Here is a 27,049-nt window from a genome sequence, read left to right as displayed (position 1 = left end):
GTGTCTGTGGTTTTACTGCAAACAATAGCGCAACATGCTGCGCTATGGTTTGCAGTATTTTCGGTTGTATCTGTGACAGAGGACCTTTACAGAGCCTTTAACGCAAATGTGAATTGGGCCCAAGTATGTTAAATGTCTCAAATTATTGGGTTTATGATATTAAATAATAATTTATATATTAAGTGTCAAAGTAAAGTAGTTATAATGAAAGTAGTAGAAGTAAAGTACTCTGAAAAAGTATTTGCCCCTTACCCAATTTCTTCTATTTTTGCTCACATTTAAATTTTTTAGATCATTCAACTAATTTTTTATATAAGATAAAGTCAACTTGAATAAGAAAAAAATGCGGCTTTCAAATAGTAATTCTATTGAATTAAGATTTCATGAAAACATATATAGTAATTTCCCCCCTAAACCTAATAACTGGTTGTGCCACCCTTCGCAGTGACGACTGTAATGAAACATTTGTGATATCTTGTGATAAGTATTTTACATTGCTGGGGAGGGATTTTGGGCCACTTTTCTTTTCAGAATTGTTTTAATTCGGCTACATTGGAGGGTTTTCGAGCATGAATTGCTCGTTTAAGGTCTTGCCAAAGCGGGAGGGTTCAAGTTAGGACTTTGACTCGGCCACTCCAAAACCTTAATTTTGTTTATTTTGAGCCTTTCAGAGGTGAACTTGCTTGTCTGCTTCGGATCATTGTCCTGCTCCATAATCCAACTGCGCTTGAACTTGAGGTCAAGAACTAACGGGCGGACATTCCCCTTCAGGATATTCAGATAGAGAGCAGAATTCATGATTTCATCAATTATGACAAGTCATCCAGATCCTGCAGAAGCAAAACAGCCCCAGACCATCACACTACCACCACCACCACCACCATGTTTGACTGTTGGTATGATGTTCTTATGGTAGAATGTGGTGTTAGCTTTACACCGAGACACGTGTCTTTTAAAAAGTTTCATCTTTGAATCTGAAGTCCAGAGAATATTATCCCAAAAGTCTTGGGGATCATCTAGATTTTTTGGGGGAAATGCGAAGAAAGCCTTTGTGTTCTTTTAGGTCAACAGTGTTTTGCGCCTTGCAACTCTCCCATTAATTACATTTTTTCTCAATGTCTCTTTTAATCTAGGATCATGTACAGTTAGTTCCAGAATTATTTGGACAGTGACACAAGTTTTGGAATTTTAGCTGTTTACCAAAACATATTGAATATACAGTTATATAATCACTGTGGGCTTAAAGTGCAGACTCTCAGCTTTAATTTGAGGGTATTCACATCCTTATTTGAGGAAGAGATTAGGAATTACATCTCTTTAATATGTAGCTGCTTCTTTTTCAAGGTACCAAAGGTAATTGGACAATTATCTCAAAAGCTATTTAATTGGCTGCATGGGCTATTCCCTCATTAATCCATCATCAATTAAGCAGGTAAAAGGTCTGGAGTTGATTCCAGGTGTGGCATTTGGAAGCTATTGCTGTGATTCCACAACATGAGATCAAAGGAGCTCTCAATGCAAGTGAAACAGACCATTGTTAGGCTGAAAAAAAATGAAAAAATCCATCAGAGAGATAGCACAAAGGTTAGGAGTGGCCAAATCAACAGTTTGGTACATTCTTGAAAAAAAAGCACGCTGGTGATCTTGTGAACTCCAAAAGCCCTGGACGTCCGCGGAAGACAACAGTGGTGGATGATCGCAGAATCCTTTCCATGGTGAAGAAAAATCCCTTCACAACATCTACCTAAGTTAAGAACACTCTTCTGGAAGCAGGTGTATCAGTATCTAAGTCTACCATAAAGAGAAGACTCGATGAGAGCAAATACAGAGGGTTCACTACAAGGTGCAAACCATTAATCAGCCTCAAAAATAGAAAGGCCAGTTTAGACTTTGCCAAACAACATCCAAAGAAGACAGCCCAGTTCTGGAACCACATTCTTTGGACAGATGAAACTAAGATCAACCTGTACCAGAATGATGGGAGGAAGAAAGTATGGAGAAGCCTTGGAACGGCTCATGATCCAAAGCACACCACATCCTCTGTAAAATATGGTGGAGACAGTGTGATGGCATGGGGATGCATGACTGCCAAAGACACTGGGTCACTAGTGTTTATTGATGATGTGACTGAAGACAGAACCAGCTGGATGAATTCTGAAGTGTTCAGGGATATACTTTCTGCCCAGATTCAACCAAATGCAGCAAGGTTGATTGGACGTCGCTTCCCAGTACAGATGGACAATGACCCAAAACATACTGCGAAAGCAACCCAGGAGTTCTATAAGGCAAAGAAGTGGAATATTCTGCAATGGCCAAGTCAATCACCAGATCTCAACCCGATCAAGCTGCATTTCACTTGCTTAAGACAAAACTTAAGGCAGAAAGACCCACAAACAAGCAACAACTGAAGACAGTTGCAGTAAAGGCCTGGCAAAGCATCACAAAGGAAGAGAGCCAGTGTTTGGGAATGCCCATGGGTTCCAGACTTCAGGCAGTCATTGCCTACAAAGGATTCTCTACAAAGTATTAAAAAAAAAAACAATTTTATTTATGGTAATGTTCATTTGTCCAATTACTTTTAAGCCCCTGAAATGAGGAGGTTGTGTAGAAAAATGGTTGCAATTCCTAAACGTTTCACAGGATATTTTTGTTCAACCTCTTTAATTAAACCTGAAAGTCTACACTTCAATTGCATCTCAGTTGTTTCATTTCAAATCCAATGTGGTGGCATACAGAGCCCAAATCATGAAGATTGTGTCACTGTCCAAATAATTCTGGACCTAATTGTACATTGACCTTAAATGAGGCAAGAGAGACCTGCAATTCTTTAGGCCTGCTATTCGTCTAGATTCTTTTGTGACCTCATGGATGAGTCGTCGCTGCGCTCTTTGTGAAATTTATGTAGGCCACTCCCCGGAAGGTTTACCACTGTTCCAAGTTTTCTCCATTTGTGAATAATGGCTCTAACTATGGTTTGCTGGAGTACCAGAGTCTTAGCAATTACTTTGTGACCCTTTCTAATACTGGTAAATTTCAAATATCTTGGTTTGCCATCTATATTTACATCTAGTTAGAACGTGACATCATGTGCTACTTTTTGAGACCTTCTAGCCTGCTTCACATTGCAAGACAGGTTCTATTTAATTGATGTTTAGATTCACAGGTCTGGCAATAATCATGCCTGGGTGTGGATATTAAACCCAATTAAACCCAATTGGCAATTGAATTTGGTTAACTGGTTTATTTATTAGTTCACAGGGCAATTACTTTTTCATATAAGGCCAGGTAGGACTAAACTACATTTTTCTTTCAATAAATTAATTCATCATTTAAAAACAGCATTTTGTGTTTGCTTGGGTTATCTTTGTCTAAAATTAAAGTAGTTTGATGATCTAAAACATTCAACTGTGACAAATATGTAAAAATAGAAGAAATTGGAAAAGGCTTTTTCACAGCACTGTAGTAGTTACAGTAACAATATGTATTCAATAGCAAATTTAGAAATGGCGATGTTGCAGTACAGACAATAGAGATTATACTTTTTTTTTATAATCTTTAAATAGCATAAATTCAATATATTTTTATGTCCATACCCAAAACAGAAGCATCAAACATATTAGTTCAATCATAGCATACATTGCTATATACTTGAACATGCAGAATGAAGTGACAAGACAGTTTCTTCCTTCTCTGAAAAGTAAAAAATAAATAAATATAAATTACTAATTAATTTTGAGATATGTTTTACTATTTCTTGAAGATAATACCACATGCCTGAAACGGCTGAACACTACCAGTCTGCTTCTTTTAGAATGCACTACATCACTAGCCTTCACTTGTCACTGGTACACCCGAAGCCTGGGCTTATTTTGTTTTTAATACTGGGAACTCACCAGCCAGAACATGGTGATGCCTAGGCCTAGTCTTAAGTTAAAATTAATGCAGAATTTAAAGTATTGCTAATTTTTCTCCTAAACTCAGCAGAAGAGGGTTTGGTTATGTTGCTAAATCAGATAATTTGTCAGCCACAGCAAGGCCTGTGCAGCAGGCTAGTTTATGACTCCTGTCAAACTCCTTCATTAGTCATCCCTCACCAGCAGCTGGTTGGTGCCTTACCGGTGAAACCTGCCTTTATGTAGAAGTAAAGAGGATAGCCTGCCTTCCCATCTGGTTCTGTATGTTTTATAAAGACATGGATTGTAACAAAACTAATGATGGGTTATAGACTAATTATTAAGTAGCTGATTCTGTATCATGCTGCCACATGGTCTGCATACAATGAAAACACATCTAATTTTAATTCATTTTTATGTAGTGATTTGTATGGAAGTTTGTTTGCTCATTGTGTAGAGCTATCTACTTTCAGAAACATTTAAACTATTTGAGTACTAAATGTACAACTGTTCTCCTTACCAGTCTGATCAATGCTATCAAGTTGATTTGCTATCAGTTCTGATTATGTCCATACTGAGGTATTGATATGTTGGCTATCATAGTTTTGCGCGTATAATCTATACTACTGAAAGGGTATGTTCACCTTTGCAACCATATTTAGTTGCAACAATTCATTTAAAATAGTATTGTTTCCTTGGTTACAGACTACAAAAAGATCATATGTAGTCTGAGTTCTGCAGTCATATTCCCGCTTTTCTTATACTTCTTTCTAACATATGTTTGGTAGAAATGGAGTTTGACTGCAGGAACAGATTACAATTCACATATTTACATGCAATAAAAATAATGGTTGTATATAAAGCAATATTATCACATAATAGAATCCAAATGGAAAACAAGTGATAGCTTAATAAAAATGTCCAAATCCTACAGGTTACATATTAATATAAAATGCATGTATTATACTCAACATACCGGAACATCAAAAAGCTTTTTACTTATGACTTAGTAGAACTCACTTTATAAGTTTTGGCACACATTCAATATTGGGGGTTTTTGAAGTAAAAGGTGAGGCTACAGAGGCCTCCAATTCTGACAAAGAGATTCCGGCATGAGCCATCTTCAAGGCCTGAAAAATATAATGTTGCTTTCTAAATAACTTTTTGCACATCCAAGTGGTGTAAACTAACCTACTGAATAGTGTGTAACCAGTTTTAGTATGGAGCCAATACTTCAGAATACTGTTGCTTTGAACTTAATAAAACATATGTGTGTCGTTATTTTATTACAATTGTTAATTGTTATATTATTGTGGAATTTCCTTAAAATAATATATTGTATATCTATTCATATTTGCACAGTTCCTGGCACTATCCCATAGCTTTATAGGGCTGCCGTGCAATTGTGAAAAGTATCAGCTGAGCCGAGTCTGGAAAGCAAAGTTGTTCCCCCATATACACATCTAAAAAGACAAGTGATTTGAAACGGTACAATTAGAGGGGGTCTTGATACATATTAAATTATGCCATAATTATCATTATTGTGTTGATATTATATATAATATATTCCACTGATAATATAACACACATATACATATAAAATATTTCAATATACATGTACTTATTATTTTGCCTAATTTGGATTCACTGGTTCAGAAAACTATGGATGATTAAATTTAGAATTAAAAATGAATGGAAGTACTAAAGGGAAACCTATATCACAAACTATCCAAACTGTTAGTTACAAAGAATACTTAATGCCACTTACCCCACAGTCATTTGCTCCATCACCACACATTCCAGCATAATAACTAAGGAAAATACATTACAAATTAGGTTTTCCAACAAACATATTATTCAATATTTGCGCACTGTACTATAAATTTTTGGTACATTTGTCTCTTAAAGGGATGGTATATTAGGACATCATAAAGGGGGATTACTCTCTATGAGCCAGAGCAGAAAGCCGGTGAGCGAGAGTATTACATTATTGGCAATTCATTTGAATGTGCAGGATGTTATGGTACATACTCCTGCTTTAGGGCTACAAACGTTGCATATTTTGCTGCGGAAAATACACATTAAAATTACAGGAAATTCGCAGGTAAAAACTTCACCTAATCGTGCATATTTCAATGTGTTTTTTATGTTTTGATTTGTAAATCGGTGCTTTTTTCTTTAGAACTAGGCAGATGCAATTTTCAAACGGAAACGCAAGATAAATTTACATGATGTGGATTTTAAAATAAGCACTGCAGGTCAATTTACGTGCCGAAAAAAAAACCTGCAGCGTGTACACAAGATTTCCTGAAATCTCATTTACTTTGCTTGTACTGTATTACTATGCATATCCGCATGCAATACGCATCGTGTGCATTGAGCCTTAGAATCTGGACCTGCATCGAACAGGTGATCACTGGGGCAGCCTTCATTAGAGAAGGGATTGTCTTCATGAGACAACCATTTAGGTGGATGTGCTACAGCCAACATACTGTCATTTATCTGCTGTATTTTGTTCCTCTAATACCTGGAGTTTTTCCGACTCAACTAAACAGATCAAATACTAATTCAAAGTGCAAATACATAAAATTACCAACAAGAGCTAATGATTTTTATTTATGTAAAGATTAAAGGGGTTTTCCAGCCAGTAAAAAGTGATATCCTATCCTCACCCGAAACACCCGCCGATCAGCTGTTACATTCGAGCGCTGCTTCCCCTTAATTTCTACTTGCTCACTGTGAATCGCTGACACGCATGTAGCAGCGATTCACAAGTGTTTTCTCCCATTGAAGTGAATAGGAGAATATGCTGCAATACCTGTGAATCGCCGGTAAATGTGTGTCGATGATTCACAGTGAGCAAGCAGAGAGCTGCACCCCCTTCAAAACAGTTGATTGGCAGGGATCCTGGGAGTCGGACCCCGACCCATCAGCTATTGATGGCCTATCCTGGATAGGCCATCAATTTTTTTTAACTATATTAGGACATGATCCTTGAGAATCTATAATAGTATATGTGTTACATTTCCATATCATGCAAACCTAAGAGTTGTACTTTTTACTCAGTTCCCCGAAAAGTCATGCTATGTTGAAAGCCAAATTGCCTAAAAACATTCAAGGTTTACGCACTTATATCAACTAGTTACCATGTCAACTTACTCTATTTTCTGAAATTCCTCTATAAGACTGGATTTTTGTCCTGGACTCATTCTAGCAAAAATTGTCCCATTGAGTAGGATCTGTAAACAAATAAAGATATGTTATACTTTATAGCAGAAGTTTCCAACCTTTTGGATCTTGTGACCCACATTAAAAGAAGTAATGTTTGTGAGCCACATTCCAAATATGGAGAAACATGTAGCGGAAGTGAAGAAATTGGTAGAAGTGGTATTAAATTGTACATACAGAAAAATAAAAAGAAATGTGTATTATACAATTAAACTCGGCACGGTTCAGAGCCACTGGTTGGGGACCACTACTTTATACCCACATAAAGTGTTGCTGTAACTTTATGGATCCCATGTGTAGGATCTAAGATACAACTGCTACCCTTGCACCCTTTATAGGAATGCAACTATAAAATAGCTTAGAACCTAAAGCACAAAGCTTATCATGGTACGGAGTATAAAAACAAAAAGAGCTGCCACATGTAAATGTTTGAGGAGGTTCTCATATCTAGAGATGAAAGAAAGTAGTGATCATTGGGGAAGACATTTTTATAGACATTAGGGGGTAATTATTAAGACTGTCGTTTCATACGCCAGTCTTAAAATAAGTAAAGTTGTAGTAAGATGCCATACATTTATTAAGAAACAAATATCTCGTAATAAATACATCACATGTTTTAGCCAATTGCGGCGCAATGACTGCGGCCGTGCGCCCTCCATTTCCCCTTCCGATCGGACATATGGTAAAATAAGAAAGAAGTATACTTACCTCAGCACTCCTCTTCCTAGGCATGCTTCGGGTTACACAAGTTCCTGATGCCTAGCAGTATCAGGGCTTTATATGCAACGCAGAACTCAACATCATCAGTGCTGCATCACATACAACGTCCTAACACTGCCTGGTGTCAGCACGTTGTATGAGCCACAGCATGCGGCGGAAACATGAGGGGACCCAAATGGAAGAAGAGGAGGGTTCAGCATTAATTTTTTTGCAATTGTTTAATGGGGATGCTTTAATCAGGGGGGGGGGGGCAAGGTATGGGCCTCTACCGTGCTATGCCCCACAGAGTGAAATCTATCATTTACGCCATATTTCTGCCATAAATTGTGATAAATTAGTCAGACCACATTGGTACCGCTACCTTTTGGGAAGCCACCCCGTTTTTCACAAAATTGGAGAGGGTGGCGTAAAAAGGCTAAAAGCGACTTGATACATTCCCCCCTTTATGTAATAATTTAATTGAAAAACACTACACTCAGCCTTTTACATTGCACTCCTGTGCACAACAAATGGAGATAAGAAACTGCAAATTCATGCAAGGACACCATGACGACAAGCAATCACTTGGTGCAGTAGTTATGTCACTATGGATGACACGTCACTGATGCGACCAGCAATTTGCAGGCGTGGTCAGATGTCCATGTACAAAATCTCATTGCCCTGTGAAGAATAAGACTCAACGAAGGATCTTGGTTCTGATGACATGGAAGGGGAAAATACTAGATTAGCGATTGGTGGGGGTCCCAGTGCTCGGACCCCCACCAATCAAAACTTCTGACATGTTACTATGACATGTCAGAAATTTGTTAAACGTTTAGCTACACTTAAAGTACAGTGTCACTGGCAGACAATGATTCACTACTGAGTTACAACACTGCATTTAAGAAGCATAGCTACTGTACCAAGTGTTTCATTTTTTTTAAGTTTAATTTGTCATTGTTTCATTTTTCCAGTGCAGGTTAGTAGTATAAGCTGACCCCATGCTATGGACAACAAGCCATGTTTTTCTCTAAAACAGTTTTGAGACATCAGACACCAACATATTACACACATTAAAAGTCTTAAACTTCAATATTTAATTGACTGCATAATAAGTCTTCAACTCTATAACAAAGGGGAATGCAAGTGATACAAGATTGCATACAAATTTCCTTATACTCACTTTGGGAAGTAATTCATAGAAACTGTTCACAATAACTTGATATGATTTTCCAGTCATAGCGAAATAAAACCTTTTCGTTTTGTTATCTGGGTCAGGGATGTTAATGCACGAGTCCTGTGTATTAAAACAAACACAAATAGTAATTACAGGGTAACTAAACGTTAAACAAACTTCTGACATTTCATAGTGACATGCCAGAAGTTTTTATTGGTGGGGTCAGAGCACTAAAACCCCCACCAACCACTAACACGAAGCGGCAGAAGTGCTTGTGTGAGCACTCAGCACCTTAGTTTCTGTTCAGCTTTTTCTGGAAATCAATGTATCGGAGTGCGGGCTCAATAGAAGGTCTATGAATCCGTGCTCTGATACATCGGCTTTCTGGAAAAAGCCAAACAGAAACCAAGCGGCTTAGCGCTAACGCGAGTGCTTCTGCAACTTTGTTTTAGCGATTGGTGGGGGTCCCCGTGCTCGGGCCCCACCAATCAAAATTTCTGACATGTCACTTTGACATGTCAGATGTTTGTTGAACATTTAGTTACCCTTTAACGCTATCATAATATAGAATAACAATTATAATGTTCCATGTTGTAGGAAAAAAACAAGAGTTTTATATATTTTCTCTGTTACAATGTTAAACATGACTAGGAGGCCGGCCCTCTGATGTCATCCAGGCCGGCCGACTGAGATGATGTTTCATCCCATGTGACCTCCGCTACAGCCTGCGATTGGCTGCAGTGGTCACATGGGATGAATAGTCATTGCAGGTGGCCAGCCTGGAGGAAGAAACAGACTTTCAGTATGTATACATTTTTTTTTTCTGATTGCGTTTTTTGCAGTGGAATCGCTGCGCTTCCACCGCAAAAAACGCAACATCTGCTATTTGTTGTGGCTTTTACCTCCCCATTGAATTCAATGGGTAAAAAACCTGCAACAAATAAGCACCATTTACGCAAATATAATTGACATTCTGCGGAATAAAACTATGCAGTGCTTGTCAATTTCTGAGCGGTTTTTCCACTCACTATTTACGAAGCGTGTGGATGAGATTTGTCCTATCTCATCCACTTTGCACCTACTGTATTATGCTGCAGATTTTCTGCAACTAAGTCCATTGCGGAAAATCTGCAGTATTTACGCAACGTGTGAACTGAACCGAAACACCCCCCCACACACACACACACACCCGCGCCGGTCCATCGAAATATTGTCATACATGAAACTGGTCCTTAGTTAAAAAAAAGGTTGGGGACTGCTGGACTGAAGGATTAGAAGATCTTCTGGCGGGCCAAGGTTCTACCACAATAATGGAGCATAGTCACAACATGGCCCTTGAAGTCTAGCAGCAGATAACCTTGAGAGAGTTTATGTATGGTCAGTTTGACTAAAAGACTAAGCCAATTGATTTTAAAAAATATATCAGAGCATTGCATTAAATATAATTATAATAGTAATCATTTAGACTCTGGTATTTAACTGCCCAATTGTTATTTTTACTCTCCTGCATACAGTGAAGGAAATAAGTATTTGATCCCTTGCTGATTTTGTAAGTTTGCCCACTGTCAAAGACATGAACAGTCTAGAATTTTTAGTCTAGGTTAATTTTACCAGTGAGAGATAGATTACCTAAAAAAAAAACAGAAAATCACATAGTCAAAATTATATATATTTATTTGCATTGTGCACAGAGAAATAAGTATTTGATCCCTTTGGCAAACAAGACTTAATACTTGGTGGCAAAACCCTTGCTGGCAAGCACAGCAGTCAGACGTTTTTTGTAGTTGATGATGAGGTTTGCACACATGTTAGATGGAATTTTGGGCCCACTCCACTTTGCAGATAATCTGTAAATCATTAAGATTTCGAGGCTGTCGCTTGGCAACTCGGATCTTCAGCTCCCTCCATAAATTTTAGATGGGATTAAGGTCTGGAGACTGGCTAGGCCACTCCATGACCTTAATGTGCTTCTTTTTGAGCCACTCCTTTGTTGCCTTGGCTGTATGTTTCGGGTCATTGTCGTGCTGGAAGACCCAGCCACGAGCCATTTTTAATGTCCTGGTGGAGGGAAGGAGGTTGTCACTCAGGATTTGACGGTACATGGCTCCATCCATTCTCCCATTGATGCGGTGAAGTAGTCCAGTGCCCTTAGCAGAGAAACACCCCCAAAACATAATGTTTCCACCTCCATGCTTGACAGTGGGGATGCTGTTCTTTGGGTCATAGGCAGCATTTCTCTTCCTCCAAACACGGCGAGTTGAGTTAATTCCAAAGAGCTCAATTTTAGTCTCATCTGACCACAGCACCCTCTCCCAATAACTCTCAGAATCATCCAGATGTTCATTTGAAAACTTCAGACGGGCCTGTACATGTGCCTTCTTGAGCAGGGGGACCTTGCGGGCACTGCGGGATTTTAATCCATTACGGCGTAATGTGTTACCAATGGTTTTCTTGGTGACTGTGGTCCCAGCTGCCTTGAGATCATTAACAAGTTCCCCCCGTGTAGTTTTCGGATGAGCTCTCACCTTCCTCAGGATCAAGGATACCCCACGAGGTGAGATTTTGCATGGAGCCCCAGATCGATGTCGATTGACAGTCATTTTGTATGTCTTCCATTTTCTTACTATTGCACCAACAGTTGTCTCCTTCTCACCCAGCGTCTTACTTATGGTTTTGTAGCCCTTTCCAGCCTTGTGCAGGTCTATGATCTTGTCCCTGACATCCTTAGAAAGCGCTTTGGTCTTGCCCATGTTGTAGAGGTTAGAGTCAGACTGATTAATTGAGTCTATGGACAGGAGTCTTTTATACAGGTGACCATTTAAGACAGCTGTCTTTAATGCAGGCACCAAGTTGATTTGGAGCGTGTAACTTGTCTGGAGGAGGCTGAACTCTTAATGGTTGGTAGGGGATCAAATACGTATTTCTCTGTGCACAATGCAAATACATATATATAATTTTGACTATGTGATTTTCATTTTTTTTTTTAAATATAATCTATTTCTCACTGGTAAAATTAACCTAGCCTAAAAATTCTAGACTGTTCATGTCTTTGACAGTGGGCAAACTTACAAAATCAGCAAGGGATCAAATACTTATTTCCTTCACTGTACATACACGTCAGAAAATACAATAGTGCAATATACCTTTGGTACATGGCCATTTTCATACTTTTCTTCACTACTTTCCCAAGTAATTGATGCAGGGGAGCGTTCATCTGGCGCATTGGCATCGATGACAATCAAGTTGCTGCCTGGAGGTATCATCCCACAAGCTTTCCCAACAGTGCAAGCAGTCTGAAGATTGTCACCTAAAGAAAACGCAAGTCAATAAAAACAATGTTGTCCTGCCCCCACTCTTGCCTAGCTATGACCGTGTCTCGGCTGACCCAAATACTAAGGAAACAGACTGGTTTGGCTTTGGATGCTATATACACCGTGTCCCAAATTATTATGCAAAGGTTATTTTTCACTGATTTTCCTAAATAGTCGATGCAAATGACAGTCAGTATAAACTTCAATCCATCAACCGTTGGAGTATAATGCAAATTTTATTGAACAAATCTCCTAATTATAACAGATTTTTTTTTAGAAGCAAAAAACTCAAAATGCACTGTTTTAAATTATTATGCACAACAGAGATCAAAACATTTTAAAAGTTGTAAAGAGAACTAAAATGGTAATTTGTTGAATTTGCAGCATCAGGAGGACATATTTACAGAAATCAAAAGCTCTTTCAATCAAAAAACGTAACAGGCCAAGTTACATGTTAACATAGGACCCCTTCTTTGATATCACCGTCACAATTCTTGCATCCATTGAATTTGTGAGTATTTGGACAGTTTCTGCTTGAATATCTTTGCAGGATGTCAGAATAGCCTCCCAGAGCTTCTGTTTTGATGTGAACTGCCTCCCACCCTCATAGATATTTTGTAGAGGATGCTCCAAAGGTTCTCAAATTAAGTTGAGGTTAGGGGAACATGGGGACCACACCGTGAGTTTCTCTCCTTTTATGCACATAGCAGCCAATGACACATAGGTATTCTTTGCAGCATGAGATGGTGCATTGTCATGCATGAAGATAATTTTGCTACGGAAGTCACGGTTCTTCTTTTTGTACCACGGAAGAAAGTGGTCTGTCATAAACTCTACGTACTTTGCAGAGGTGATTTTCACACCGTCAGGGACCCTAAAGGGGCCTACCAGCTCTCTCCCCGTGATTCCAGCCCAAAACATGACTCCGCCACCTCCTTGCTGACGTCGCAGCCTTGTTGGAACATGGTGGCCATTCACCAACCATCCACTTCTCCATCCATCTGGACCATCCAGGGTTGCACGGCACTCATCAGTAAACAACACGGTTTGAAAATTAGTCTTCATGTATTTCTGAGCCCACTGCAACCGTTTCTGCTTGTGAGCATTGTTTAGGGGTGGCCGAATAATAGCTTTATGCACACTTGCAAACCTCTGGAGGATCCTACACCTTGAGGTTTGCGGGACTCCAGAGGCACCAGTGGCTTCAAATACCTGTTTGCTGCTTTGCAATGGCATTTTAGCAGCTGCTCTCCTAATCCTATTAATTTGTCTGGCAGAAACCTTCCTCATTATGCCTTTATCTGAACGAACCCGTCTGTGCTCTGAATCAGCCACAAATCTTTCACAGTACGATGATCACGCATAAGTTTTCTTGAAATATCCAATGTTTTCATACCTTGTCCAAGGTATTGCACTATTTCACGCTTTTCGGCAGCAGAGAGATCCTTTTTCTTTCCCATATTGCTTGAAACCTGTGGCCTGCTTAATAATGTGGAACGTCCTTCTTAAGTAGTTTTCCTTTGATTGGGCACACCTGGCAAACTAATTATCACAGGTGTCTGAGATTGATTACAATGATCCAAAGAGCCCTAAGACACAATACCATCCATGAGTTTAATTGAAAAACTAATAATTAAATGTTTATGACACTTAAATCCAATATGCATAATAATTTGGAACACGGTGTAGAACATACCTGTGATGTATTGACCTTATATTTTGGTTCTATGTTATGTTCAATGTATATCCTCTTTGGCTATGGCAACATGTCTATATATTCTTCATAACAGCTTTCAAAGGCCCAGCATAGTGACTCTACATACAACCATCATTTCATATACAAAGTGGAGTATTGCTTTGCACCTGGCTCCATCCCCTTGTAATATTACAGTAGAATGACTCAAAAGAAATGGCAAGCCACTTCTATATCTTCATTGGACTTCTGTATAGGTAGAGTACAAACATACCCGTTATCATGACAGTCCTTATTTTTGCTTCTGTAAGTTCCTGCAGTACAGGTTTTGTCTCAGGTTTGAGTTTATTTTCCATTATGAGAAATCCAAGAAACTGTAAATCCGATTCTACTTCTTCCCTATTAAACAATGATGATATATAATGGTATCATAATGCGCTAATATGATATTCAGTTATGGCAAACATCACAAGGTCATGGTAACATGCATTACATTACTGTACAGTACCTCTCCAAGCTTTCTATGATCTGGAAATTATTTGTAGCTAATTTCTTATATGCCAGAGCAATCACTCGGAAACCTTGTAAAGTATAGTGCTCAAGTTCTTTGAGGAAATTTAATGGCACTGCACAACAAGAAAAAAAAATGTAAGTTAAATGACAAGAAAGATCTGACATGTCTTATACTAATCCACCCTGTCACAGACCCCACGTTGTTTGTAGACAATGATACCTCATCTTTGTGCTACTATTATAGTAATGGCTGGACACCGGCTGGAAGCCCAAGGGGTAGGCCAGGATGACCAGGGGTACAGGAAAGGATAACATTTTATAGGGAGGAGTATGTGGGTGAGCTAGGGGATAGAATACAGAGGTGGCCTTAAAGGTCTGTTACGTCTATGGCCTCGGCCCGTCGTTCTGAATTACCCTCTGACGGTGCGGCCATGGACATGTGAGTCCTCTGCGGCGTCTCACTCCTGTGAGACGCCGGCACTCACTTCCTGGTCTCCTGCAGGGCGCGCGCTCCCGCGCGTGCACGGCCTTAAAGGACCAGTGCACGCACAATTGCAGGAAGTCTGCAATCAGTCCAGAATGCTGCTGGACTATAAAAAGGGCTCTGCCCTCTTGATCATTGCCTGAGCTTTGTTGTGTACCTAAAGTTTGTCTTGCAAATGGTCTCCTAGTGTTTTCCAGTTCCCATTGTTACCCGTTCCTGCTGCCTGTACCCTATATCCCGTGCCTCTGAGCCGTCTAGAGTTGAAGTCAAATTGTGTCTTCCGCTGAATCTACTATGTCACACCCCGCCGGGTGTCAGTCTACTGCCGGAGCCTTATCTTCAGCCTGAATCACCACTACTGTCTGCATTACCTCAGGTACCCTTTCTGGACTATAGACTTTGTACTGTACCTGTTTGACCAGCCGCTATCCCACTATGCAGTACGGCCCAGTGGGTCCACACTCCACGCCGTGACAGTAAGCTCAGGCCATGGACCCCGCTGGACAATTCAAGGGTATGTCACCCTCCCAAGCCATGCATGCGGACCTGCAGGATCTGCGAGCACGACAGGATCAACTTCTTGTGGCAGTAGATTCCATAGCACAGCAGTTAGGGGCCCTAGCTGCTTCCTTCTCAGCTCCTACTGCAGCTCCTCTGAACGATGCTCCTGCTACACCTCCTGGCAGCGCCGGATCAGATCCTCGGTTCTCGCTGCCATTGCCACCTCGTTTCCATGGAGACGCAAGTACGTGCAGGGGATTTCTGAACCAATGCCATATCCACTTCCCACTGCACGCCCGAGCATGTCCTTCCGACGGAGCCAGGATCGCCTTTATTATGTCTTTACTTGCCGGTAAGGCCGTGGCGTGGGCGAACCCAATCTGGGAACGACAGGGACCCGAGACTTCCAGGGGTTAGTGCGGTTATTCCGTACTGTATTCGGGGAGCCTGGATGAGTCTCGTCGGCAGCCACTGCTGCCTTTAACCTTCGCCAGGAGGACACATCCGTGGGCGAATACACCATTCAGTTCCGGACCCTGGCAGGAGAACTGTCCTGGAACAATGAGGCCTTGGTAGCGTCCTTCTGGCAAGGCCTATCGCCCGAGATTAAGGACGAACTTGCTGCTCGAGATCTTCCATCTGCCTTGGACGACCTGATTCTCCTTGCTAATTGAGTGGACATAAGGCTCAGAGAGAGATCTCAAGAGGTTCGACAGGAGAGACGGCTTCCTAGACTGGCGCCCAACTTCCAGCAACCCCTCTTGCCTTCTTCTACTGCTTCACCTGAGGTTCCGATGCAGGTGGATCGGCTTAAACTGTCCGTTCAAGAGAAAAAGCGCAGGCGCACTTCTGGACTGTCTTTATTGCGGCCTCGCTGGCCATGTCGTGCGTCTGTATCCCCAGAGGCCAAAAACCCCAACGCCTAGGTTTGGTTGGAGAGACAACCCTGGGCGTCACATCATTTAATAGAGAACTCTCCTCCAAACTGTTCATTCCTGTGACCATCGTCGCTGGCGATAGCTCCCATCCGATCTCTGCCCACCTGGACTATGGCTCTACGACCAATATCATCTGCCATGACCTTGTGGATCACCTTCAGTTGCCCACTGTTCTGCTGGAAAGGTTGTTGATCGTTGCTTCGGTAGGTGGACTGCCATTGCCTGATCATGTTTTGTCTGTGACCAAGCCGTTGAGACTACTAGTAGGGGTTCTTCACTCTGAGCTCATCTCCATGTTTGTCCTGCCCAAGGCCGTCAACCCCGTGCTGCTGGGTTTTCATTGGCACCATTTGCATGCCCCAGTCCTGGATTGGAACTCTGGAGAAGTTCTCCATTAGGGTCCCAAGTGTCTCGACCGCTGTCTGGGGCATATCCATCAGTCTCCTTGGCATCAGTCATTAGCAGGGTTGCCTCTTTGTTACTCTCTGTTCGCAGATGTCTTCAACAAGAAGGAAGCAGAGATGTTGCCACCACATTGAGCATATGATTGTCCTATCGACTTGGTTCCTGATTCATCTCCTCCTCGCGGTAGAGTATACCCTCTCTCCTTGCCTGAAACTCAGTCTATGTCGGCCTACATTAAGGAGAGTCTGGAGAGGGGTTTTTGCTTTGTCAAGAAGCAAGATGGATCCATCCGACCCTGCATTGACTACCGGGGCCTCAACCAGATCACGGTGAAGAACAGGTACCCATTGCCTTTGATTTCACAACTATTTGACTGCATACGGGGGGCAAATTTTTTTTCTAAACTAGACCTGCGGAGGGCCTACAATCTAATCCAGATTCGTCAGGGTGACGAGTGGAAGACTGCATTTAATACTTGTGATAGTCACTATGAATACCTGGTCATGCCCTTCGGCCTGTGTTACGCCCCCGCGGTGTTTCAAGAATTTGTCAATGACATTTTTTATGATCTCCTCTATGTTTGTGTTGTGGTATATCTCGATGACATTTAGATTTTTTCCCCAGATCCAGTAACTCATCAGAATCATGTCCGCCAGGTGTTGCTTCGATTAAGGGAGAATCATCTTTATGCCAAGCTGGAGAAGTGGATGTTTGAGAAAAAATCACTACCCTTCCTAGGCTATATCATCTCCGATCGTAGTCTCAAAATGGACCCTGAGAAGGTAAAGGCGGTTCTGGAATGGCCACGTCCCCAAGGCTTAAGGGCCATACAATGCTTCCTGGGATTCGCCAACTTCTACCGGCTTTTCATTCCCAACTTCTCTTCATTGACAGCTCCCATCTTTACCCTCAGTAAAAAGGGCATGAATGCCAAGGTGTGGACTCCGGAAGCAGAAGCCGCATTTAAAACCTTAAAAAAGGCCTTCACGTCAGCCTCTATTCTTCATCACCCTGATGTATCCCTACAGTTTTCATTAGAGGTGGACGCTTCCTCTGTTGGTGCTAGTGCACTTTTGTTCCAGAGAGGTTCGAAAGGCAAGACTGTGGTATGTGGCTACTATTCTAAGCGGTTTTCTTCCGCAGAACGCAACTACTCGATTGGGGATCGGGAGTTACTGGCCATCAAGCTGGCTCTGCAGGAGTGGGGACACCTACTGGAAGGCGCAGCTCATCCTATCCTGGTGTTTACGGACCACAAGAACCTGACCTATATTCAGACGTCTCAGTGGCTGAATCCTCGTCAAGCCAGGTGGTCGCTGTTCTGTGCCCGGTTCCAGTTCGAGCTCCACTATCGACAAGAATGTGAGGGCCGATGCCTTGTCTAGGTCATTTGAGATAGAGGACACTCTGGAGTCCCCACAGAATATATTGATCCTTCCTGCATCTTCTCTGTTAACCCTCTGCAAGTTAGAGACAATCCTCCGGGAAGGACTTTTGTACGTCTGGCAGACAGAGGAAGAATCCTTCGCTGGGGTCACAGTTCCAAGCTGGCAGGTCACGCAGGTGCCCGAGACCTAATTGCCCGTCAGTTCTGGTGGCCCACGCTGCCCAAAGATGTCATGGACTTTGTCTCCTCCTGTACGGTATGCGCAGCAAATAAAGTTGCCCACTCCAGACCAGCTGGTCTGCTTCAGCCGCTACCTGTGCCCGATGCCCCCTGGTGGCATGTTGCGATGGACTTTGTCATGGATCTGCCTCCGTCTGCTGGGTGCAGTGTGATCTGCGTGGTAGTGGATCAATTTTCCAAAATGGCTCATTTTGTTCCCCTGACTGGCCTGCCTTCTGCTGCTCGACTGGCTGACCTCTTCTTTCAACACATCTTCCATCTGCACGGCTTGCCCCTGCATATTGTCTCGGATCGAGGGGTCCAGTTCACTTCGAAGTTATGGAGAGACTCGATCTTCTATTCTGCTGGCGGCGGACCGCATGAAGAGAAAGGCAGACACTAGAAGACGAGAGCCTCCTAAGTTTCTTCCAGGTACGAAGGTCTGGCTGTCTTCCAGGAATATCCATCTGAGGGTGCCGTTTTGCAAATTTGCTCCCAGGTTCCTCGGACCCTTCGAGATTCTGCTACAAATTAACCCTGTGTCTTACAAGCTTCGGCTGCCTTCTACCCTCAAGATCCCTAACTCCTCCATGACTCCCTGCTGAAGCCCCTGGTCCTGAACCGCTACTCCAAGACTCCTAGTTCCGCAGTGGCTCCTTGTGGCTCGTCAGGGACTTTCGAAGTAAGGGAGATCCAAGCCACCAAGAAAGTGGGAGAAAGGACGTTTTATTTGGTGGATTGGAGGGGAATCAGTCCAGAAGAGAGGTCTTGGGAGCCAGAGGAGAACATCGATGCTCCTGTCCTCGTGAAGAAGTTTCTCTCCCGCTCTTGTCCCAAGAGGAGCCCCCGTAGGAGGGGGGATACTGTTACGTCTATGGCCGTAGCTCGTCGTTCTGACTTACCCTCCGACGGCCGCGGCCATGGACATGTGAGTTCTCTGCAGCGTCTCCCTCCTGTGAGACGCTGGCACTCACTTCCTGGATCCGAGAGCGTCTCACACAGGAGGCACGCGTCCGCGTGTGCACGGCCTTAAAGGGCCAGTGTGCGCACAATTGCAGGAAGTCTGCAATCAGTCCAGAATGCTGCTGGACTATAAAAAGGGCTCTGCCCTCTTGATCATTGGCTGAGCTTTGTTGTGTACCTAAAGTTTGTCTTGCAAATGGTCTCCTAGTGTTTTCCAGTTCCCAGAGTTACCCGTTACTGCTGCCTGTACCCTGTATTCTGTGCTACCGTGCCTCTGAGCCGTCTAGAGTTGAAGTCAAGTTGTGTCTTCCGCTGCATCTACTGTGTCAGACCTCGCCGGGTGTCCGTCTACTGCCGGAGCCTTATGTTCAGCCTGAATCACTGCTACTTTCTGCATTACCTCAGGTACCCTTTCTGGACTATAGCCTTCGTACTGTACCTGTTTGGCCAGCCGCTATCCCACTGTGGGTCCACACCCCGTGACAGGGGCTATATAGAAGGTGAGCGCGGGAGTTGAGCGCCATTACTGGGCAGACAGCATAGGAGTTTGTCCCTCCCTCCCTCCCTAATTTTGTGTTGCATTTCTCAGTATGGTTCCGGTTTTTGCTCTCTTTTCTCTTTTTTCGCAGGAGAATGGCTGTTGGTATTCTTGGAGGTGGAGTCAGGGTGGCTGTGTTGGCGGATCGGGGGTCCTTTGAGTTGGTGGTAAATTGGTGTGGGTGGATTTATTGTGGGTATGGTCCTTCCCAAATAATACAATTGCTCAGTGGTCTGGCTTATTTTGGGCATCTGCTAAGTGGTTTTCCCGGGGAGTCGTTTACATACATGACAAGCCAACTGCGGTTTATAATGATGCTCCTGAGCCTGTGGGGAAATGGCTGGGGGTATATATATTATATAGGTGGGCAGTTTGGCACCAGATTTTGTAGCTCCAAGGACACCCCTTTCTCATTGCTTTTATTTATACAAATAATTGTTATTTTATGTATGTTTGTTAATAAAATGGCTGCTGTGGCCGAATTTATCCAACCTAATGTCTCGGTGTGTTTACTGGAAGGGTAAGTTGGGTTCACAAGGGGGCCATGGTAAGAGTAGTAGGATGTTAAACATACTGACTGGACGAGCTCTGTTATCCCATGGTCATGTAATGATCTTTTTTGTAATGTTATATTCACACCAATTTTAAAATATTAGTCGCTACTGCATGTGGACTCAAACTGAATGAGAAAATTCATTTCTGATTTAGCTAATAATGAAAAAGCAGGATTAAAGTCAAAGTCAGAATAACCTGAGACAGAATTATTATTAGGCCTAATAAACACTTGTGTATGTTGGCCAGTAATTTGCGCCTGGATTTGTAAGCCAAAACCAGGGGTGGATCTGACACAGAGAAAATTATAATGGAAAGATTTGTAACTCCTCCATGTTTTGGCTTACAAATACTGATCCAAAATACTGTCCAAGTACGCAATTATGAATGAGGCCTTATTGCCAGTCTAAGGTTCTGTTCACACTTGCATTGTTTCTTTTTTTCGTCAGGTTTCCGACGTTTTTCTAAAGTCAGAATAAGGCCTGATTTACACGAGCGCGTGCGTTTTGCGCACGCAAAAAAACGTGGCGCTTTGCGTGCGCAAAATGCACTTAACAGCTGCGTGTGTCATCAGTGTATGATGCGCGGCTGCGTGATTTTCGTGCACCCTTTGACTTCAATGGGTGCGTGATGCGCGAAAAACACAGAAATATAGAACATGTCATGAGTTTTACGCAGCGCACTCACGCTGCACAAAACCCACGGACTGTCTGCACTGCCCCATAGAGTAATATAGGTGCGTACGACACGCGTGAAAAGCACGTGCGTCGCACGCATGTATATTACGCTCGTGTAAATGATGCCTAATCCAGTCAAATAAAAAAATGGAAACCTGGTCAAGGGTTCTATTAAATTTATTATACTATATAATAAGGAATCCATTCTATCCATCAAGGATCCTGTAAGATATGAAAGCTATGATGCCAGTGTGAATAGAGTCTAATACATTTTTATTTATTCTAAATTATTTTTTATTTCCAATTTTCTAATCATTGTAAAAAACTTTGAACAACAATCTTCTATAAACCTAATAAAATATGTTCTCATAATAATACCTGTTTCTGGTGTACAAAATTGTTCTACCATTTCTGGAGCTCCTTTCATAAAAACGAGAAATTCATCGCCTCCTGTGACCTCCACAATGACTGACATGCGCTGTAGGCTGGACGAGAAAGGAAACTGATGCAGGATTGCTACACCTTCCACTGGAACCTGGTTGCAAGATGTTACAAAATGAATCAACATGGATCCATCGTAACCATAACGGATCATTAAAACCAGCAGCCATTTAGATTTCTTACCGTATTTAAAGTGATTATGGGGAGTACATATCTGTAGTATTAACTATATTCTTTATTGAGAAATGTTATTTAAAAGAATTTCAGTCAAAGGGTCTTACCTATTTTTCATTCAGGGAATCGATACTTCAGAAAAACGGAGCGTAGTGCCAGCACTAAATTGGCAATAGTGTCAAGAACATGCATCCCTGCCAACAGGATGTGCTCCATCTGCGCTCATAAATGATGGGCTGGTCTGTGTTTTTTGAGTGTGCGCTCCTCTGCCTTCTTGTATCGATTGTCTTATTCTTATGTTTTAGATATGTGCCTTTTTGCATTGTATGTCACATTTATTCATGATCTTCTCATATTTTAGGAATTACCACATGTATTGAAGTCGGATCCATATTAGGGCCATTCATGTGTCCGGAAGGTCTGATCTAGTTTTGGGCTTTTGCGCACGTTACGGTGTATATTATTATGGTTCACTGTTTGCCTTCTTGTATACAATGTTTTTAACTTGTTTGTCTTCTCCTTTTTGGTGTCAATAAAACATTTTGTTACTGTTTTGATACAATTTTGGAGATGCATGGCAATTTCTTTGCCCTACTTTCTCTGGTAGCTTTAGCTGTTTGTTCTAGGGCAAAGACTTTGTACTCCATAGATAGGCGGTGTGCCTGCCCATTCTTCGTTTTTCATTTTTACCATCTGCGCTCATAAGGCATTCTTGTGAACTGGAAATTTTTAACATTTTTCGAAATGGTTGCACTAGTAAGGGTATGTTCACATGCAGGGACGTAACTAGGAAAGACTGGGCCCCAAAGCAAACACTTGACTGCCCCCCCAGGTGCCACAATCAGCCCCCCTTATAGATAGTGCCCCCTGAAGAATGTGCCATACAGCCCCCCTGTAGACAGTGCTATACAGCCCCGCCTATAGACAGAGTCACACCCCACTTGTAGATAGCGCCCCCACCTACCTCTTGCAGATAGTGCCATACAGCCCCCCTTTAGATATCGCCAAAAATCCCCCCTGTATATAGCGCCATACAGCTCCCACTGTATATAGTGCCACACAGCCCCCTCCCTTATATATAGTGACACACAGCCCCCCCCTTATTAGATAGTGCCGCACAGCCCCCCCCTTAGTATATAGTGCCACACACAGACTCCTGTAGATAGTGCCACACAGCCCCCCCTTAGTAGTGCCACACAGCTCCTTGTATATAGTGCCACACAGCTCCCCCATGTGTATAGTGCCACACAGCTCCCCCATATGTATAGTGCCACACAGCTCCCCCTTGTGTATAGTGCCATACAGCTCCCCATTGTGTATTGTGCGATCAATCAAACATGGAAAGGTGGGTTTGGAGGCAGGACTATGTGACTCTTCAGGATAGCGGCACCGCCCCATGATCCCGTTCCCGCGCCGTCCGGTGGCAATGCAGATCTGCTCTCTTCTGAGCAGGTCTGCTGGAGCTGAGCGACGCGTCGTTCAAAGGCGCTGATTGGCAGGGCAGAATGACTTGACCCGTCAATCAGCGCCTTTCAAGCACGGAAGCGGTGCGATGATCATGAGATCATGCTGTGCTGTGGGAGTACGTCCCACAGAAACTTTACCGAAGTGTCGAGAGTGTTAATAGACATCGCAATTGAATTCAGCTTCCATTTTCTTCAGCCGTTTTTCGAGGCGTAAATGCCCCGAAATACGCCTGAAAGCACAGCGTGTGAACATACCCTTAGCCATAATCATCAACATTAAAAGAAAAAAATGCTGGAAATAGATCACTCTGTGTGTAATGGATCTATATTATATATGAATTTCACTTTTTGAATTGAATTACTGAAATAAATTACCTCTTTGATGATATTCTAATTCATTGAGAAGAACTAGTGTATATCTATATTTATACACATACATATGTATGTATAGCAGGGGTCTCAAGCACGCGGCCCGCGGGCCGCATGCGGCCCCTGGGGCAGTCATCTGCGGCCCGCGGGATACAGAGCCGCTAGTACAGGCTCTGCTCCGGGACTCTGTGGAATTCCCTGACATCACTGTACACATATGGACAGCGATGTCTGGGGCTTCCCCAGAGCTGGAGTCCCGTGCAGAGCACTAGTATCGGCTCTGCTTCGGCACTCTGCGGAATTCCCTGACATCGCTGTCCATATATGGACAGTGTTGTCAGGGTCTTCCCCAGAGCGGAGTCCCGAGCAGAGCGCTACTACAGGCTCTGCTCCGGGACTCTAGGGAATCCCCTGACATCGCTGTCCTCATATTGACAGCGATGTCTGGGGCTTCCCCAGAGCCTGAGTACTGTGCAGAGCGCTAATATAGGCTCTGCTCCGGGACTCTGGGGAATCCCCTGACATCGCTGTCCTCAAATTGACAGCAATGTCTGGGGCTTCCCCAGAGCTGGAGTCCCGTGCAGAGCGCTAGTATCGGCTCTGCTCCGGGACTCTGTGGAATTCCCTGACATCGCTGTCCATATATCGACAGTGATGTCAGGGTCTTCCCCAGAGCAGGAGTCCCAGTGATGTCAGGAGCACAGCTGGAGTGCCAGGAAGAGCCTACTAGCGCTCTGCCCGGGAGTCCAGCTCTGGGGTTGCCCCTGATATCACATTCTCGTCCAGGAGAATCCCCTGACGTCACAGTGTATGGACAGTGATGTCAGGGGCTCCAACAGCAGAGGAATCCCCAGCCAAAGCGTCGGCAACGCTCTGGATGGGGATTCCACTCCTAGAGTGAGAGCCAATGGAGCTATCTACTTGGGGTGTTTGTGGCAGCATATCTACAGAGGGGTGTGTGGCAGAATATCTACAGAGGGGTGTGTGGCAGCATATCTACAGAGGGGTGTGTGGCAGCATATCTACAGAGGGGTGTGTGGCAGCATATCTACAGAGGGGTGTGTGGCAGCATATCTACAGAGGGGTGTGTGGCAGCATATCTACAGAGGGGTGTGTGGCAGCATATCTACAGAGGGGTGTGTGGCAGCATATCTACAGAGGGGTGTGTGGCAGCATATCTACAGAGGGGTGTGTGGCAGCATATCTACAGAGGGGTGTGTGGCAGCATATCTACAGAGGGGTGTGTCGTAGTATATCTACAGAGGGGTGTGTGGCAGCATATCTACAGAGGGGTGTGTGGCAGCATATATACAGAGGGGTGTGTGGCAGCAAATCTGCTGAGGGGTGTGTGGCAGCAAATCTGCTGAGGGGTGTGTGGCAGCATATCTACAGAGGGGTGTGTGGCAGCATATCTATAGAGGGGTGTGTGGCAGCAAATCTGCTGAGGGGTGTGTGGCAGCATATCTACAGAGGGGTGTGTGGCAGCATATCTACAGAGGGGTGTGTGGCAGCATATCTACAGAGGGGTGTGTGGCAGCATATCTATAGAGGGGTGTGTGGCAGCATATCTACAGAAGGGCACTGTGGCAGCATATCTACAGAGGGCACTGTGGCAGCATATCTACAGAGGGCACTGTGGCAGCATATCTAAAGAGGGCACTGTGGCAGCATATCTACAGAGGGTGCTGTGGCAGCATATCTACAGAGGGCGCTGTGGCAGCATATCTACAGAGGGCACTGTGGCAGCATATCTACAGAGGGCACTGTGGCAGCATTATCTACAGAGGGCACTGTGGCAGCATTATCTACAGAGGGCACTGTGGCAGCATTATCCACAGAGGGCACTGTGGCAGCATTATCTACAGAGGGCACTGTGGCAGCATTATCTACAGAGGGCACTGTGGCAGCATTATCTACAGAGGGCACTGTGGCAGCATTATCTACAGAGGGCACTGTGGAGGCATTATCTACAGAGGGCACTGTGGCGGTATTATCTACAGAGGGCACTGTGGCGGCATTATCTACAGAGGGCACTGTGGCGGCATTATCTACAGAGGGCACTGTGGCATTATCTACAGAGGGCACTGTGGCATTATCTAAAAAGGGGCTGCCCAATCTTGACATGTGTGTCTGCCAACTGATCCGCCGGACTGCATTTAGCGACACTTAAACTGGAAAACTGGATTGTTGAAATAAGCACGTGGAGAATTCTCTCAAATTTTAAACCTGGCGGTATTATTATAGTAATGTAGTATTATTATTATTATTATTATAGTAATATAGTGTTATAGTAGATCAAATAACTAATTGATTAACAATAATTTTGTATTGTATCAAATTTGAAAGTAATCAACTTCCCATTTTTTCTATGATATATAGCATATACTATACATACTATAGTAACATTGTTGATGCAACAAAATACATTTTGGAGATTTTACCATTCCAGAATCTGGTCCAGGTTTAACAATTTTATATGAGTGTGAGTCTTCATCTTCATTGCTTTGCACGTCAGTGTCTTGTAAAACCTAAATGTATAAATTATCAAACAATGAGCACATATTACACATATATTTACTTCATATCATGATGCGCTTAACTGGCAACCTGTCCAGATCTAATTGTGTCTTCATTTTCAAAGACATTGAGCATTAACCAGGGTTTCTTGGTACGTTTAAATGCTGAATTTAATTTGCCTCTTCTATAGAATGATCTTGATTGTGAAGTTCAATGAGTGCAGCAGTTCCCTCCATTCAGATGTTGCCCTACTTGCATATAAAAAGCAGGGAATAGCTAGGGGTCCTGGCGGGACTCACATGTGCCTTAGGTGTTAGGTGCTAGAGAAGGCGAACCACTCTGCCTTGACCAAGGTATTTAGATACAGAACTAGCAAAGCAAACTAAATCTTTGTCCAGAGCTACAGAAATGTTTGTAAGGCAGCATTACCAACCATTGACCTACCATGTTACGTCTGCTCTGCTTCATCCATTAATTTAAATTTAGTTTTTAGTTGGAGTTACATTTTTAATGGTATTTTTATAATTATGGTTCACAGCATTGTTACAAATGTCTATAACTGTATTATTTTATATTTAAACTGATAGTAGGCTGCAACCTGGTGGTTCCTTTGCTACCGTAGATATATAAAGTGCAAGTACAAAATACTTTGTCGTTTCCATATCAGGAAACTTTAACTTAATATTCTCTTATGTATTCTTCTCAATTATACAGAACGTACCCAGCCTGTACCCTGGAACATTTTGAGGTCCAGTGGGTCTCCCTGTATAATGCCATCCAGGAAAATCAGAGAATGACAGCTGACCATTGCGCCTAGCAGCGGACTCCATGGTAAGCTACTGCCAGGTGTAAAGCAATATACTTCCTGGAAGCTGCAAGACAATGCAAGTTTTATTACAGAGAC

The 27,049-nt window shown here is 43.0% G+C and overlaps 1 protein-coding gene across 1 annotated transcript in view; it reads right to left on the bottom strand.

The window, feature by feature from the left end:
- Positions 1 to 27,049, bottom strand: part of LOC142760472 (putative cation-transporting ATPase 13A4) — a 136,278-nt gene that overhangs the window by 39,485 nt on the left and 69,744 nt on the right. Inside the window, exons 15-25 of the mRNA XM_075863664.1 lie at positions 26,867 to 27,017; positions 26,070 to 26,156; positions 21,557 to 21,713; positions 14,510 to 14,627; positions 14,276 to 14,400; positions 12,141 to 12,304; positions 9,004 to 9,117; positions 7,053 to 7,132; positions 5,662 to 5,704; positions 4,914 to 5,023; positions 3,594 to 3,690 (exon numbers count right to left, since the gene is read on the bottom strand). Of these exons, the coding sequence (XP_075719779.1) occupies positions 3,594 to 3,690; positions 4,914 to 5,023; positions 5,662 to 5,704; positions 7,053 to 7,132; positions 9,004 to 9,117; positions 12,141 to 12,304; positions 14,276 to 14,400; positions 14,510 to 14,627; positions 21,557 to 21,713; positions 26,070 to 26,156; positions 26,867 to 27,017 (1,246 nt within the window). The remainder of the gene's footprint in view (positions 1 to 3,593; positions 3,691 to 4,913; positions 5,024 to 5,661; positions 5,705 to 7,052; positions 7,133 to 9,003; positions 9,118 to 12,140; positions 12,305 to 14,275; positions 14,401 to 14,509; positions 14,628 to 21,556; positions 21,714 to 26,069; positions 26,157 to 26,866; positions 27,018 to 27,049) is intronic.

This window comes from Rhinoderma darwinii, chromosome 4 (assembly GCF_050947455.1).
Source record: "Rhinoderma darwinii isolate aRhiDar2 chromosome 4, aRhiDar2.hap1, whole genome shotgun sequence".
Classification (NCBI taxonomy): domain Eukaryota; kingdom Metazoa; phylum Chordata; class Amphibia; order Anura; family Rhinodermatidae; genus Rhinoderma; species Rhinoderma darwinii.
The sequence above is the reverse complement of the archived record's forward strand: the minus strand, read 5'-3'. Positions and strand labels throughout refer to the sequence as shown.